The 16,359-nt window shown below is 36.1% G+C and overlaps 1 protein-coding gene across 4 annotated transcripts in view; it reads left to right on the top strand.

The window, feature by feature from the left end:
• SCN2A (sodium voltage-gated channel alpha subunit 2) overlaps nucleotides 1–16,359 on the top strand; it is a 143,395-nt gene that overhangs the window by 51,547 nt on the left and 75,489 nt on the right. For all 4 annotated transcript variants that reach the window (XM_078451186.2, XM_078451187.2, XM_078451185.2 and 1 more), the window contains exons 3-7: nucleotides 554–672; nucleotides 12,124–12,213; nucleotides 12,977–13,105; nucleotides 13,675–13,766; nucleotides 14,645–14,917. In XM_078451186.2, coding sequence (XP_078307312.1) covers nucleotides 554–672; nucleotides 12,124–12,213; nucleotides 12,977–13,105; nucleotides 13,675–13,766; nucleotides 14,645–14,917 — 703 coding nt within the window. The remainder of the gene's footprint in view (nucleotides 1–553; nucleotides 673–12,123; nucleotides 12,214–12,976; nucleotides 13,106–13,674; nucleotides 13,767–14,644; nucleotides 14,918–16,359) is intronic.

Here is a 16,359-nt window from a genome sequence, read left to right as displayed (position 1 = left end):
ATTTCCAGGAGCAGTATCTAAATTCATTTTTACAATCTCAACCTCTAAGTAAGTTATTTTGGTCATCAGCAGGATTATGCCTTCATACCAAAGACTTTGCCCTTCCCATGGCTCTCTGCAGAAGAAATAATAGTAGGTGACTTAAGTACCCCCAAAAGAATCTCATCCAAAAACACACCTGGAAAACTCTGAAGTTTTCATGAAAATTGTTATCAAAATCAAGAAGTAATCAAAGCCCCATTTTCATGCTTTTTGTGAATTATAAATATGGTTTTAAAATACTGCTATCAAAACTTGATAAGGATGCTAAGAATTCCTATGGCATCGACTACATTTTTTTTTCTCTTTTAAATGCTCAGGTCACTTACAAATTTAGGAAAGTTAATAGTGCTCAGAAAAAGCACCTATCATCGTGTTGCATGTTGATAGTGTATTACTATAGTATTTTATAATGCAAAATTTTAAATAATGGCCTCACCTTTTTCTTTAAATGTTCTTAATTTTAATATTAAGATCCTAAATTCTGCCTTATATGTTGTGTTTTCTTTTTCAGACATTTATAGTATTGAATAAAGGGAAAGCAATCTCTCGATTCAGTGCCACTCCTGCCCTGTACATTTTAACTCCCTTCAACCCTATTAGAAAACTAGCTATTAAGATTTTGGTACATTCATATCCTTTTTCAAACAGTTGCTTAATATGATTTTGTTCTTTGAATTATTGAGCTGGGAATCTTTTTTTCAAATATGTGTGGTTGGCAACATGATGTGCTCTTTTTTTCTTTCCTCTTACTCAACAGTTAGCATATTGCAAATGGGATCATAGGTAAGTGAACCTGTTTTCCTCATCTTCTTGAAGTTCGCCTCTCCCCAACTTACTACATCTTTCTTCTCTACTCCTCTGTGTCCTTCTAAATTACTTGTTACATCCAAGACTTCTTCATTAATGTTGATCATGTTTCAAGGCTCTCATTTTATAAGTCTTCATATTTTACAATGGTAGGCAATGGGTAACCTCCATGAGCTAATTTTCCTTACTGCTTTCACATTTGGAAACTATATACATGATCTGAATGGAACAATTTTATATCTTTTTGGTCTGAGTTGTACTACTTTCTGCTTTTTATTTCAGCACTTGAAAACTTTGAGTTAGTAAATGTTTATAATTGTAACTGTATACACACTGGCCTTTCAAATATATCTCCAAAAATTTTCCCCAACAGCATCCCACTGATTTTCTTTTTTCTTTCTTTCTTTCCTTTCCTTTCCTTTTTTTCCCTTCCCTTTATTTCTTCTTTCTTTCTTTCTTTCTTTCTTTCTTTCTTTCTTTCTTTTTTTCTTTTTCTCACTTGCTGCCGTGTTTTATTCAAGTCACATGTCCTGCTACAATTTTATCTCTCCAAAGGCTTAATGTCTGTCAACCCATATACATCCTCATTTTATTCTTCATTCTCCTTATTGAAGTCACTACTTCCTAGAAATGAGATTGATGACACCTTTGTGGGAGATGGTAATATGAAGTTAAATAGAGTAGTTGTGAATGAGAGGTTTTATTTTAGGTGAGGGATAGTGGTCTGACTGATAGCCAGCCCTGAGAAAACCAAGGAAGCAAAGGTTTGGAAGACTGGGGCTATGCCAGGCAGGGACTTTTACCGGAAGAACACTTAAACCTTGGGATGAGGATTGATACACATCAGGAACCAGAGGTAAGATTCCTGAAAGGGAAACTGAAATCTAAGCAGAGTCTCAGAGCAACTTTTAATGTTATTTCTTCTTTAGAAAGTGTCCATGACATGATAAGGCTTTCGATGTGAAAGCTCGCTGCCCCCAGTAGGCTGAGAAAATGTTTGAAATAGATAAGGTAAGGAATTCTGAAGATGGGATAAACTTGGTACAGGAAACTCGTTTCAGTTCTGGGTGGGAGGGCTGTAAATCATGTCCTGGGACTTGACTGGCAGTGTGGTAAATGATGTTTTCAGAAGCACAGCATTTTAGAATTTAGTCTCCTTTTAACATCTAGTTCATTCCCCTTCTTCCCCTATGTCCTTTGCATAGACATCAACATATTTTAATTTGAAAAGCTTTAAGACTTAATACTTTTTTTGTGAATTATCTAAAGCAATATTTCCTTACTTCTGTTTTTCAAGAACCCAGTGGTATGGGGGATAAAGATCTATGAGTTAGCATTAGAAATGAATAAAAAGGGGTGCCTGGGTGACTCAATCATTTAAGTGTCCAACTTCAGCTCAGGTCATGATTTCATGATTTGTGAGTTTGAGCCCCACGTTGGGCTCTACATTGGCAGTATGGAGTCTGCTTCAGATTCTCTGTCACCCTCTCTCTCTGCCCGTCCCCTGCTCATGCATTCTCTCTCTCAAAACTAAATAAATAAACATTAAAAAAAAGAAATTAATAATAAAGTTACTATTAGATTTGGGTCTCCTGAATTATAAGCCATGGTCTATTATTATGTTTTGGGTATTTGTAATCTTTGCACTAAATAAATCTTTCCATAAATTATTTATTATATTTTTAAATAACGATATGCCCTTTATATAAACATTTTTATATGAAATTATGTGAAAACTCAAACTTATGTCCAATGGTGTGTTAAAACTAGTTACTGGGAGAATAAGTGTTGAATAAATAAGTGACTCATGAAGCAGAGGTTGGAGAATTATATGCAAAACAAGTAACAAAATGGAGGGTTTGAATAGATGAGAAAAAAATTGATTTTGTCCTGAATCTGAGTGAGGAGACAGAATTAAGAAAGCCCAATATTAAAGAAAAAAATCAGTTTTTGTTTTAAACATTTTGTGTGGAGATCATGTATTTCTTTGAAAATGTCATGAAAGCCATCATCTAACTCCAAAAACTTCTATGAAGTTAGGGAACCCATGAGTCCTAATTTAAGACCCTTTGAGAAAAGAGACTCCTGGTGGTAGAGGACAAGGGCAGTTATAGAAGTTTCAATCAGGAAAAAGAAAAAAGAAAAAAAAAGAAATTTCAATCAGAGAATCTGGGCATTGAGGACATAGATTATAGTGGGGGCTCTCTGGCTCTCTGGGAATCAAGACACAACTTGAATTTGAGGGTTTGCACCGGCTTCCTTGAAGAAACAAAACCCCGGGGCAGAGTTGTTCAGAGGACTGCAGTGATGTGAATTGCAATGTGAAGGTAGCCAGGTAAATTTATGAGATTTGCTAAAGTGAACGATAAGAAGCTTATAAATGGCTGATAAGCCACAAATGTCTTCCAATGTAGAAAAAGGTAGACTCTTTAAAATCTCTAATTACCTGAATAAAAATACTATGTTTCACATATCTCATCTTGGAGTACAGATAGAAGAAAAGAAAAGGCAAGTGTACTAATAGTCTAAGATAAATTCTTCAGTCTTTTGATGACAGTGACATACTTGATAGGAAAGCCTAGTAAACTTTGATGTATATAATACTGTAGCATTTGCAAGTGATTCAGTTAGTGATTTTGTCTTTTATTCTTCACAACAGAAGCCCTATGCTCAAATCCTGGTTTTCTGACTTCAAGCACATGCCTTTTGCTGTAAGGTAAAAATGCTTGGAGTTGGTGATGGTGGGTTTGGGCACAGTTAAGAGGTCATTTGTGTATTTATTATCATTAACTTCTAAACAAGAAAGTGCCCATTCACAATAAAGAAAATTGTATTTTGAGCCTAGACTAATATCTCTATTTCTGAAGAAAATCCTGTCTTGTTTCTTAAAGAGCTGTTATCTTCATTAGAAGCTGTTGCATATCAAATTAGCTTTGTTTCTTGACTTTGGCAGAATGAGACGTTATACTTATGCTTACTATATTTGCGCCAGGGTGTATTTTGAAAACTGAAAATGTTTATGATATGCCTAATATCTTGTTTTGATAGTTAAATAAAATATGGTTATAGTTTCTAGATCATAAACACGTTTTAAAAAATCCATATTCTTAAAATTCTTGTCAGAAATGTGTTTCATGTTAGTTTTTATTATTTTAGCTATGTATGCTTATTCCTTTTATTTTTCATTTGTTACTCATTTGTTTGTTCATTTGAAAATATTTTTTAAGTACCTACTATATGGCAGGTGTTCTTCTAGGCATTGGGATGCAATACTGAACAAAACCAAGTTCCTGCGTTAGTGTAGCTACATTTGTGTATATGTGTGTGTTTGAGAGCTAGATCATATGTCAGCTAGTGATAAGTGATATTAAGAAAAATAAAGCTGTATAAAAAGAGAAGAATGGAAAGGTACTGTTTTAGATCATATGACCAGGGAAGTCCTCTCTAAAAATAGAGCATCTGAGTAGAGATTCAAAGGAAGGGAGACAGTGAGACATGGAAATGTAGGGGAAAGGTAAGTGTAAGGAGAATAGCAAATATGAAGGCCAAGTATGAAGGTAGAAATGCACCTGGTATGTTCAAGAATCATCAAGGAGTCCAGAGTGGCTGGGACAGAGTGGGAAAGGCAGGGTGGAGTAGGAGACGAAGTCAGTGTGAGTGGAGGGCAGGAGCTGCAGCTGTAGAACATGATGAGAACACCAACTTCACTTTGAAGGAGATGCAGAGTGATGGCTGAAGGATTTCCAGCAGAAGAATATCATGATCTGACTCACATTTTATAAATACCACTCTAGCTGCTGCATGGAGAACAGACTACGTGGAGGGAAAGAAGACAGATCGGGGGCCTCCTGCCATGATGAAGGCAAGGGATGCTGGTGGCTTAGTCTATGGTAGAAACCATGAGGGTAGCAGAATGGCATCAAACTTGGATGTGTTTTTCAGAAGGGCTCACAACAGGATTTTCTGAGTAGTTGGATTAGATTTGAATATATTTTTGAGATGGCTATTAGTCAGTGGAGGAGTTGAGTACATAGATGGATATGGAAGTCTGGAGTTCAGAAGAGGGCCGGGCTGGAGATAAAACTGCAGGAGACAGCAGTATTCAGATGGTATGTAAAGTCATGACAGCGACCTGTGACACTCCAAATCACACAGCTAGTGTAGACTGCTGGTGATTCACACAGAGTAAGAAAATGAAAAATAGCTGTCGGTATCAGAAAACCTGGATTCAGACCCCGCCTCTGAAATTTACCTATTGCTTTATGACCTTGGGCCAAGTTATTACAACTGTTTTGAATCTCAGTTTCTCAATGTATAAAATTGTAATCAAAATTTATACATTAATGCTAATAAAATATACGATAAGTACCTGGCCTCGTGACGAGCACATAGTAGGTACTTGATGTGTGGTTGCTATGATAGCTATTTTGGTTGCAGTAGCTACCATCCAAGCAGTAACTACTGCAAGATTAGTAAGTAAAGGAAAACTCTCATACTGCCTAAAGAATTCCACAAAGAATACTGTATAAATCACTACTCGCTCCCAGCTTCGTTTTGCAAACAAAATGTTCATATAGCACCAGAGTTTGGAGCTGTCAGTGACTAAAACACAATCTGATTGGTTTCAACCTTCTCATTTTGCAGACAATTTAATTGAGTCCCCAGGCACATTTGCTCCCTTTCTAAGCCTATCTCTTATAGCAGTGGCAGAGCTAAAACTTCAGACCAGGTCTTCTGACTCTCAGCCGGGTGCCCTTTGCATTTTCCACCTAACAGAAGACTCTCAGGTATAACGTACTAGATTCATTGCCAATATTGCTGTCTGTATGCATTTCAAAGGTTATTCTCAGTGGCTAATTCATTAACTAACAAGTAGACTTTTCAGCTCATTCAAAAATTATATGCTCTTTATGTAGAAATAAAAAATGTTATGGTTTTCCATGCAAAGAACTAGGTAGGTCTGTAGGAGAGGAGGGGAGGAAACTTATGATTTCCATTTCCCCTGCTTGTGATGCTCAAAAGTTACCACCCATTATCACATAGTTAAGGAGATGGTTAATCATAGAATGAAACAAATCAAGAGTTAAAAGTATATATGTGACATTTTGTCAATATTTCTGCTGGGCTAGAAATATGCACTGATATGTAGAAAGAGGCCTCTCCTACTCTGCTCTGAATTTTCCACTTTTATGTTAAAAAAAAAAAAAGAAAACAAAACAAAACTCTGACATCAAATTGTTTTCTCCCTCTAGTTTAGAGTTAAACATTCCTCTGCAACTTCTCCAGATATTATATAACATTACAAAGTCCCTGAACAGACTCACAAACAATGTCTTTCCCTTCTTTAAGAATAACAACAACAACAACAACAACAAAAAGCAAAAAAAAAAAAAAAATGGGTCGCCTGGGTGGCTCAGTCAGTTAAGCATCCGACTTCAGCTCAGGTCATGATCCCACTGCTCATGGGTTTGAGCCCCACATCTGGCTCTATGCTTGCAGCTTGGAGCCTGGGGCCTGCTTCAGATTCTGTCTCTGTCTCTCTGCCCCTCCCCCACTCAAGCGCGCGCGCGCCCACTCTCTCTCTCTCTCTCTCTTTCTCTCTCTCTCTCTGTCTCTCTTTCTCTCTCTCTTTCTCAAATATCAATTTAAAAAAACACTAAAAGAGGAACAATAAAATGATTTAATAAAAAATGATTACTAGTAATAAAAATAATTGTATCTTCTAAGGGAAGTATTAAGACTATATTTATGTAAGAAAACTGATCTTCACAGAATTAACTTGCTGGAACCCATGTGCTTGGTAAAGGAAGCATCTGGTCCATCTTTCATTGCTTTAAAGCTCATGTTACTCCATCCTATCTACACGGAACTGAGGGTAGCGATGTCAATATTTTAAATATTCAGGTTCCAAGTCAAAGGCTACATAAGCCATCTTCAGTAGAGACTTGAAGTTTCATTTAATCATATACACACAGAAAATATTTTACATTTGCCAACTGGCAGGTTAATATCAATCAAATCAAAGGTTAACACATTTTCATCAAGGTATAAATAAATTAATAAAGGGGCGCCTGGGTGGCTCAGTCAGTTAAGCATCTGACTTGAGCTCAGATCACGATCTTGAGGTTCATGAGATCCAGCCCCACATCGGGCTCTGTGCTGACAGCTAGGAGCCTGGACCCTGCTTCAGATTCTGTGTCCCCCTCTCTCTTTGCCCCTCCCACGCTCACGCTCTGTCTCTCTCTCTCTGTCAAAAATAAATAAACATTAAAAAAAATTTTTAAATAATAAATTAATAGATGTAAAAGATCCTTTTTTCCTGAAATTATATAAGGTTAGTCTGCTTCCATTTTATTTTACATTCCAAAGCTCTTAAGGAAATATTGTTTTGGGATACATTGTTGTTTTGGAAAATATACTCTAGTTGATGTCTTGGCCTGTATATTTAGAAAATAATACAAGATTTACAGGTTTTGTTACTAGTTCTTGCCCCTTGAAATCCCCCTTGATGTGGAGTTTCTATACTTTTTCGATGTGTGGTATCACCAATGCAAAACCCATACCTACATTTTTTTCGTATCTGTATATTTATTATGATTATCTGAAACCCTACAAAAAGTCACTCACCAAATTCCAAGAATTTTAAAAGTATGTGACTGATAAAATTAGTCCACAGTGATTTTTTAAAATTGATGAATAATGACATACCTTATTTAGAGATACCTATTAAATCAAAAGCAGAAAACCTAAATCTAGTTATCTTTTATTTTTTTTTTAAAGCAAAATAGTTTACGGGGCGCCTGGGTGGCTTGGTCGGTTAAGCGTCCGACTTCGGCTCAGGTCATGATCTCACGGTCCATGAGTTCGAGCCCCGCGTTGGGCTCTGTGCTGACAGCTCAGAGCCTGGAGCCTGTTTCGGATTCTGTGTCTCCCTCTCTCTCTGCCCCTCCCCTGTTCATGCTCTGTCTCTCTCTGTCTCAAAAATAAATAAACGTTAAAAAAAATTTTTTTTTAAAGCAAAATAGTTTTATTTACTTTCCTTTCCTTAGTGTCTCTCAGGATCTCTAACTTAAATGTATTTTTTATTATTAAAAGGATAGTCAGGTAATGTGGAAAGTTCCTGTTTGAGTATAAATGCTTTATTAATTGTGACTTATGGGACAATAATCATTTCTACTATTTGTTAATATTGAAATATATATTTTACTTCATTATTTAACTAAATTCTACCATTTTAAAGAGTAAATAGGGGCACCTGGGTGGCTCACCCGGTTAAGCATCTGACTCTTGGTTTTGGCTCAGGTCATAATCTCATGGTTCATGGGTTCGAGCCCCACACTGGACTTTGCACTGGCAGTGAGGATCCTGCTTGGGATTCCCTCTCTCTCTCCCTCTCTGCCCCTCCCTCACTCATTCACCCTTTCTCTCTCAATAAATAAATAAATAAACCTAAAAAAAAGTGAATCTTGCTTAGCTTAAAAAAAAGGGTACATATTTTTTAAGGGTCATAAAACCATGGCTCAGGTTATTATGTGACATAAATACCACGAGGCTGTTAATTTCTACCTTATGTTTGCCTTCTGTCCTCTCTTTCAAAAAACAAAGTGTAGAGACTTTTGTACTCAATATATTTGAAGACAGATTTCATGCTGTATTTTTATCCCATGTCAATCAATACATCATCAAAAATCATTAGAAAGGAAAACTGTTATTCCGTTTAGTAATAAATGAGTTGCAAAATTTATTTCATTCAGTAGTCAACTGACTGTGCAAAATGGCAAGCATATAGTGGCGAACACTACAGACATGGTATCTGCCCTCCCAAAACTGACAATGTAGTAGAAGAAAAGACCAGCATTAAAATTAGTCATTGCAAGACTAGTAAAAGATGCTACAGGGATATACAACTGGTAGACCTAAACAGGTGAGGTACTATGGTGAATAAATTTCTACCAAAAATTATTTTTAAAATGAGTACTGAAGAACAAGTATGAGTTGGCTATAGTGCAGGAGAGAACATTTCCTGGCAGAAGAGGTGGCGTTTGCAAAGACCCTTCTTTGAGAATGAGAATATTACATTAGATGATCTAAAACAATTACAGTAACACAGGACTGGGCAGAGTGAAATCAAGAGTAAAGAATACAGGGGCACCTGGGTAGCTCAGTCAGTTAAGCGTCCAACTCTCGATTTCGGCTCCGGTCATGATCTCACCATTTGTGAGATCTTTGCTGACTTTGCCGGCTCTTTGCTGACAGGCAGGACCAGCTTGGGATTCTGTCTCTCCCTCTTTCTCTGCCCCTCCCCAATGTGCATGTGCACAGGCTTTCTCTCTCCCTCAAAATAAATAAACATTTTTTTAAAAGAGTAAAGAATACAAAATTAGAGGAATAGACAAGGGCTGGACCTTCTAGAACCTAGACTGTGTTAAAACATTTGATCATCATCCCAAGAATAGTGGAAAGCTATTAAAATTATCTGAATTGCATTTACATGGGTCATTTTGGCACAGTGTGCAGAATAGATTGAAAGGAACTAAACGTGGGTTCAGAGAGACTAGTTTGGAGGAAACTGCAGTAATCTCAGTCACACTTGGTGGGCACTTGACTTTGTAGTGATATGGGGATGCAAAAGTGCACTGAATTCAGTGATAGCAGATAAAGTTGATGGTATTTGGTGCTAAATTGGATGTAGAGGTCTAGGGAGAGAGAAGAATCCAAGATTGTTTCTAGGTTCTGGCTAGATCATGGGATATTTTATAAGATGCAGGGAATCAAAGGTGCAGTCCTGGGTGGGGTGGTGGAGGGGGAAAGGCACTATGAAAAGATATTTTTAGTCCAGTTTTAGAACTCAAAATCTTGTAAATGATTTTGAAATATTAATGAGATATGCAGTGCGGATGTCATTTGAACACTTGGTTGTGTAGAGTTCGGAAGAAAGGCCTAAACTGGAGAGAAACAGTTGAGACGGTGTGTACATAAGTGGCCCTTGAAGCTCTGTGGGTTGATGAACTCTACTAGGATGAATAAAGGAGAGGGGAGAAATGGCCGGAGATACCATCTCCTTTTCAAAAGGAAATTGCGACATTTCAAAGGATACAAAGAAATTGTTGCCCTTGAGGCCTAAGAAAACCAGAGGATTAGGACCTCATGAAAGAGAAGGGAAGAAAACATGAAAAAGGTAAGAATCTTCCTTGCTGAATACTGCCAAGAGAGCAAATCAAATAAGAACTCAAAATTGCCCTTTTGTTTTTAGTGGCAAAACATGCAGAGTCTGCCATCTTTAGAAAGAAAAGCTAGTCAGCTAAGAATAGTATGGATGCATGAGGGGGAAAAAAGATAAACTGCTTTTTCAAGAAGTTTGGCTGTGAGATCCAGAAAAGTTAAGGCTGTAAGTAGTTAAAAGAGATTTGGGATTACAAGAAAGTCTGCCCTCCCCCAAGACAAGAGAGGCTCAAGCAAGTTTATGTTGGTAAGAAGCCCCCACTAGTGTGGGAGATAATGAAGGTAAGAGAAAAGATGAGAGATTTCTGAAGTATTCTGGAAAGGAAGAAGATGTCCAGAGTATGAGTGGGGGCAATTGAAAACATTCCTTGTTGAAACAGGAAGGAAGAAAGGATAAGTCCAAAAACCTCCAGAGTTTATCAACTCAGGGGTGGAAAGTAGAGATATGGCAGTCTATTTTTTCTCTCAGAGAAGTCAGAGATAAGGACATCAGCTTCAGGTGGGGAGGGAAGGAAGAGGGCTGGAGGTCAGAGGGGATTGGAGAATGTTTGAACTGGAGAATGAATGAAATGAAATTGTCTTTGCAGAGGGTAGGAGATGGAGCTAAGTGGAGAAATGCAGGACTGTGTAGAGGACTGTTGAGGTTCAGAATCATGCATTTAGAATGGTGCCGATCTGCCAAAGGGAGTTATTTTCTCTAGTAGAACCTTGCAGGCCAGCAGACACAGAAGGTCTTCTGGCTGTGTATACTAATAGCGAATCATCTTAAATTTTATCTTATTTTTTGTTTATTTTTAGCAATTAAGGAACAATAGGTTTCTTCGAGATGGTTGTAGTGCCCTCACGTGGCTGATCGACATCGTTCACTTAGGACTGTTTGCATGTGGATGCATTTGAACAAGCTGAGAATTAAGCATGCGCCTTATATCACTGTTAGTAAAAGCAAAAAATGAATTCTTGCTTTGACTAAAGGCAGTTGTAGGTGCAAAGAAATTTCCATTATAGATTAATGCAACATTGACTACTCATTGGCGCATTTTACTGCACTTAAAATCATGTTACTATTTTGTTATGTGTCAGTAATGTGAAAATGTATAATAAAAATTACAAGTAATTAGGGTTACAAATAGCATTTATTCAGTCTCGGGGATTTTTATCACCGTGTTTAAGTTTACATCAATAAAGGCTGTTGTTTTGCATAATTACAACTGAATCTTTCTTGTGCTTTTTATTATATATGAAAGTCATTTTAATTGATTACTGAATATTTTCGCATAGTTTTTGTTGTTGTTTTTCAGTGTAAAGGAAAGTGAAAGGCATTGGCTATGTCTACAAAGGCCAAGTGGGTACAGTGACACAAACCAGATGTTATAAGTAGTGTTCTCTATGATTCAGGAAGTTAGGAAAGTAATTTATTGAGCACATAAAGTGTAGGAGCTTTTGCATATTTTAACTAATCCTCATAGCAATCCTGTGAAATGGTTATTTTTTCTCACTTTTATAGAGAATTGAACCAACTATTAGGTTCAATAAGTCATTTGGCCACAATTACAAACCCAAGAAATGCCATCACTAATACCAGCCACCTTTTCTTACTGTTCAGAATTTTATGAGCACTTATACCCTCCACTCAGAAAGGATCTTATTAAAGGCATTCTGCCAAAATGATCCTTTTAATGGAATTATAATGCATTTAATTCATCACTTAAATTCTTTTGTTGAATTTTTGTCAGGATTTACAGACATGCTGAACTTGCAGTTCGTTGTTGAGTCTGTCATTTAAAAAAAACTTAAATTGATAAATTATTTACCGGTGAACCCAAATCTTTATTCTCAATTATTAAAAACACCTAAATGGCCTCAAAATAGTTGATGAATTGGCCTGACATGGCCTAAATATGTGGTTGTTGAATTACAGAAATGGAAAAGATGAACTGAAGAATAAAATAATAAGAGCATAAAAGTTCTAAACTTCATGGTGTAAAAGGCAAGGTGGGGCATAAGAGTGAGATTTCCCATTGATCTTTGTCTTCCTTGACAATACTCTTCTACTTTATTCAATGTGCTCATTATGTGCACCATTCTTACCAACTGTGTATTTATGACCATGAGTAACCCTCCAGACTGGACAAAGAATGTGGAGTAAGTAGAAAATAAAAAATATTTTTCAGTATTGTCAACCCTTGTATTTTAAATTACTATCTTGAGACCCCATCATTTTCTTTAGCAAATCATACTAGCTACTCCTAACTAGACAAGTTTAAACAATGATTCAAAGTTCATTTCAACCACTGATTTCCCATAGGGCAAAGCTTGCAGTGGCTCATTCATTAGCTCAAATTACTGCACTTGTTCAACTGCCAATATTTGCAGCCCTTTATCTTCCTTGTGAGTCTCATACCCTTCTGAATATCATCAGTGATTACTAATATCCAATGGTAAAAATTATGCCTAGTTTGTATGTTCTTTTTGTCATGGCTATCACTTTTCTATGTTTTATCAGTATATATGTCATGGCTCTAAATGATGCATATTTTATGAAATGCAGTGCTTCATTAATTTGGGGGTTAATACCTATTTGCTTAAATCAGACTCAAAGCTAGAGTATTTCAGGTACCGTCCTATAGAACCATATTATTTGGGGAAGAAAAGAAGCATATTATTTGGGCCCTCAAATTAGTTCATGTAGCAAATACAATACTTATTTACTTATAGTCAATGAGAATGTCTCTCAGAATGTAATGTTTCTTTTGCCTTAAACTCTACTTAAGCTTCTTACATCATTGGGAGACTAGTATAGACCCGTCTGAAAGCTTCTAATTTTTTTTTGTTAAGTTTCCTTTAAAACATGTACATGTAAATTACATACTAGATCTTTAATGTGGGCTTGGCTATTTCCTCTCAGGTACACCTTTACAGGAATTTATACTTTTGAATCACTTATAAAAATACTTGCAAGGGGCTTTTGTTTAGAAGATTTCACATTTCTGCGGGATCCATGGAATTGGTTGGATTTCACAGTCATTACTTTTGCGTAAGTATCTTAATACATTTTCCATCCTGGAATAATAAATCACTGATGGGAGCCCATGCTGTATTTCTCCTTGGTGGCTTCCATTGACAGATCAAGCATTTTTCTTAGTTATCATGGGAATTTAGAATATTTTTCTTCTAATCAATTATGCACTTTGGAGAAATTAGGAATCTAGTAGTAAATTATCTAACTTTGGATTCAGTTTGCACTGTAGAGTAATAAAATTTCCGAAGTAACATAGACTATGATTGAAGACAACACCCTTTTTCTCTTAATTGGGAAATCTGATGCCAACACTCATTGAAGTTGAAAAGGTCTTGATGAAAGACCAACATAGACTTAGATTTCCCTAAATTCTGAATAACTCTGATTTAATTCTACAGGTATGTAACAGAATTTGTAAACCTAGGCAATGTTTCAGCTCTTCGAACTTTCAGAGTCTTGAGAGCTTTGAAAACTATTTCTGTAATTCCAGGTAAGAAGAAACTGGTATAAGGTGGTAGGCCCCTTATATCTCCAACTGTTTCTTGTGTTTTGTTATTGTGTTGTGTGTGAACTCCCTATTACAGATATGTGACAGAGTTTGTGGACCTGGGCAATGTCTCAGCGTTGAGAACATTCAGAGTTCTCCGAGCACTGAAAACAATTTCAGTCATTCCAGGTGAGAGCTAGGTTAAACACCGAGGCTGACTTTAGCTGCATTGGCACTACAATCACAGCTTTTGTGCATAGCCTTTTGTTGTCAGATGTTGCAAATCAATATGTAAAAACGCAAGAATCAGGACATCATATTTTGGATGGATTTGATTCTTTGCTTTTTTACTTCTTGCTTTCTTTAAGACCGTTCTAAATCAGCCTTTGAGTTTAACAAGTTTTTGCATGAGGCATTTGCAGTAACAGGCTACATGGTTTGCATCCTGTAACGTCAAGCTTTCCGCATAGAAGCTAAACTATGAGGCATTCAGACTCATGCAAATTTGACCATTTAGGTCCAAAACTGGTGATTATCTTATCTGCAGATAAATGAAAGAGTGAGAGATAGCATGAGTGCTGCATGGGGCTCAGTTTTCAGATGTCTTCCTTTTTTAACCCATATTCCAGCTTGCAGAATTCACAAATATGTAACCTCATAATCCATTGACTTCATGATTTCTTACTACTCTATTCATATAGATTTTTCTAAAATCAATAAGAGGTTAGGGAGTAAGACATCTGCAAATAAAAGCAAAATATTTACACAAGGTTGGTGTTTAAGCATGAATAATAAAATCATTTCTTTTGCTCTGAGGGGTATTTGGAAATACACTTTTGGTTCATTTCCATTCACGGTTTTCTAATGGACATACAAGTTCTGCTTTCATTCATTTTCATCAGCTAGCAGGCTTTTCATGAAAATCTTATTCAATCACAAACATTAAACTAATGTTGTTGGCATTCTGCATGACATTTTTATTTTCCAGGACAAGCTCATGATGTTTTTGTCGGTAAAGTAGCTATTGAACAGTATATTTAAATTCCTCCCTTTGATTTTGTTCATAGGCCTGAAGACCATTGTAGGGGCCCTGATCCAGTCAGTGAAGAAGCTCTCTGATGTAATGATTCTGACCGTGTTCTGTCTGAGCGTGTTTGCACTAATAGGACTACAGCTGTTTATGGGCAACCTGCGGAATAAATGTTTGCAATGGCCCCCAGATAATTCATCCTTTGAAATAAACATCACTTCCTTCTTTAATAACTCATTGGATGGGAATGGTACCACTTTCAATAGGACAGTGAGCATGTTTAACTGGGATGAATACATTGAGGATAAAAGTAAGATATACTTTTAACCATTAAGTTGTTTAGTCCTTTAAATATTAAAAAATACATATAGTAGAAATTGTCTCCATTTTAATGTAAACCAAATGGCTTAACCAATTTAGATAACACATGCAATACAGAAATCAAATGATATTTATGATATGATATGATAATGATATTTTACTGCTATTTTCCCCTTACCTATCTTATCAATCAGTATGATCAAAGTTACCACTCGAAAATGTATCTTTTCCTAAACCAGTGTGGAAAGCAATACAATTTTATGTTGCATAAACAAAAAAATATTGGCTAGGCATTAATCAGGAGTTTTCAGTCACGTAGTAAATAAACCAGTAGTTTGAACTATTCAGTGTATTGTGCTTAAGTGCATTGTTAAGAAGACTGGGGAAAAATAATCTGGCCCTATTCAGTTGACTCATTATATGTATTGCGTGCATATGATATGCATGAAAATAGAGAAGTCACTCACCGAGATGAAAATCTAAATTTTTGTACTCATCAGAAAGTTAAGCAACCCCAATCCAGCCATTCGCTTATTGATAATAGGAAAGCATAAACTCAAACCCAACTTCTGTTATTCCAATTTATCCTTTTGGTGTCAGTCATTGTTTTAGAGTTGTTTATCAGTATAGTTTGATTATATTTAGGGATGGACATCAGAATAAACATACGATATCATATACTTCAGTATAATTTCTTATCATTGAAGCTAGCCTCTCTGTCATTTGGATGTCCAAGTCCCTCCCTCTCCATATACAATTAGCTAGCCAATTTCCATTGGTCCTTAGATTATCACTATTCCACTGGGATACTTGTTCTAAGGTATCCTTCATGGTTTTTAGAACCATGTGAAATTTTATCCTTTCCCAAATTATATTCATCTTTTAAGAGTAAATATTCTTATGAAGATTTCTATCACAGAAATTAAGATTCATTGGATAAACAAATAAATAATTTTAAATATTATTTATGGGGTTTCCTATTTATTAATATTATAATAACAGCACAATAACAATATTTGCACATAAATCTTTTCTCTTTTCCTGATTGTTTCCTTCAGATAAACTTCTATTAATAGAATATTGGGAAAGGGGGAGGGCAGGGAAAGGCAGTGTCAAAGGGTATAACCAGATTAAGGCTATGGAGACAGAGTGTCAAATTGCTCTCAGAAGAGATCATACCACTGTACACTCCTTACACAGTGGTCACCTTACTGAACTCCCCTTAATATTGACTGTGACTGTATTTTAAAACTCTTTGGTAGCAAGAAAAGTGTATCTTCTTGTTCCTTAATTTTAATTGCAGTAGAATTTGTAAACTATGTTTATTAGTATCATTAGCAAGTTATATATTTCATAAAATGTGAATTACCTGTTGATTTTTTTACTCAGTTCATCAAGTGATAGTATATTTTGGAGAATTCACATGAATTC

This window comes from Panthera onca, chromosome C1, assembly GCF_046562875.1.
Source record: "Panthera onca isolate mPanOnc1 chromosome C1, mPanOnc1 haplotype 2, whole genome shotgun sequence".
Lineage (NCBI taxonomy): Eukaryota > Metazoa > Chordata > Mammalia > Carnivora > Felidae > Panthera > Panthera onca.
Note: the sequence above shows the minus strand (reverse complement) of the source record. Positions and strands in the feature narration are given on the sequence as shown.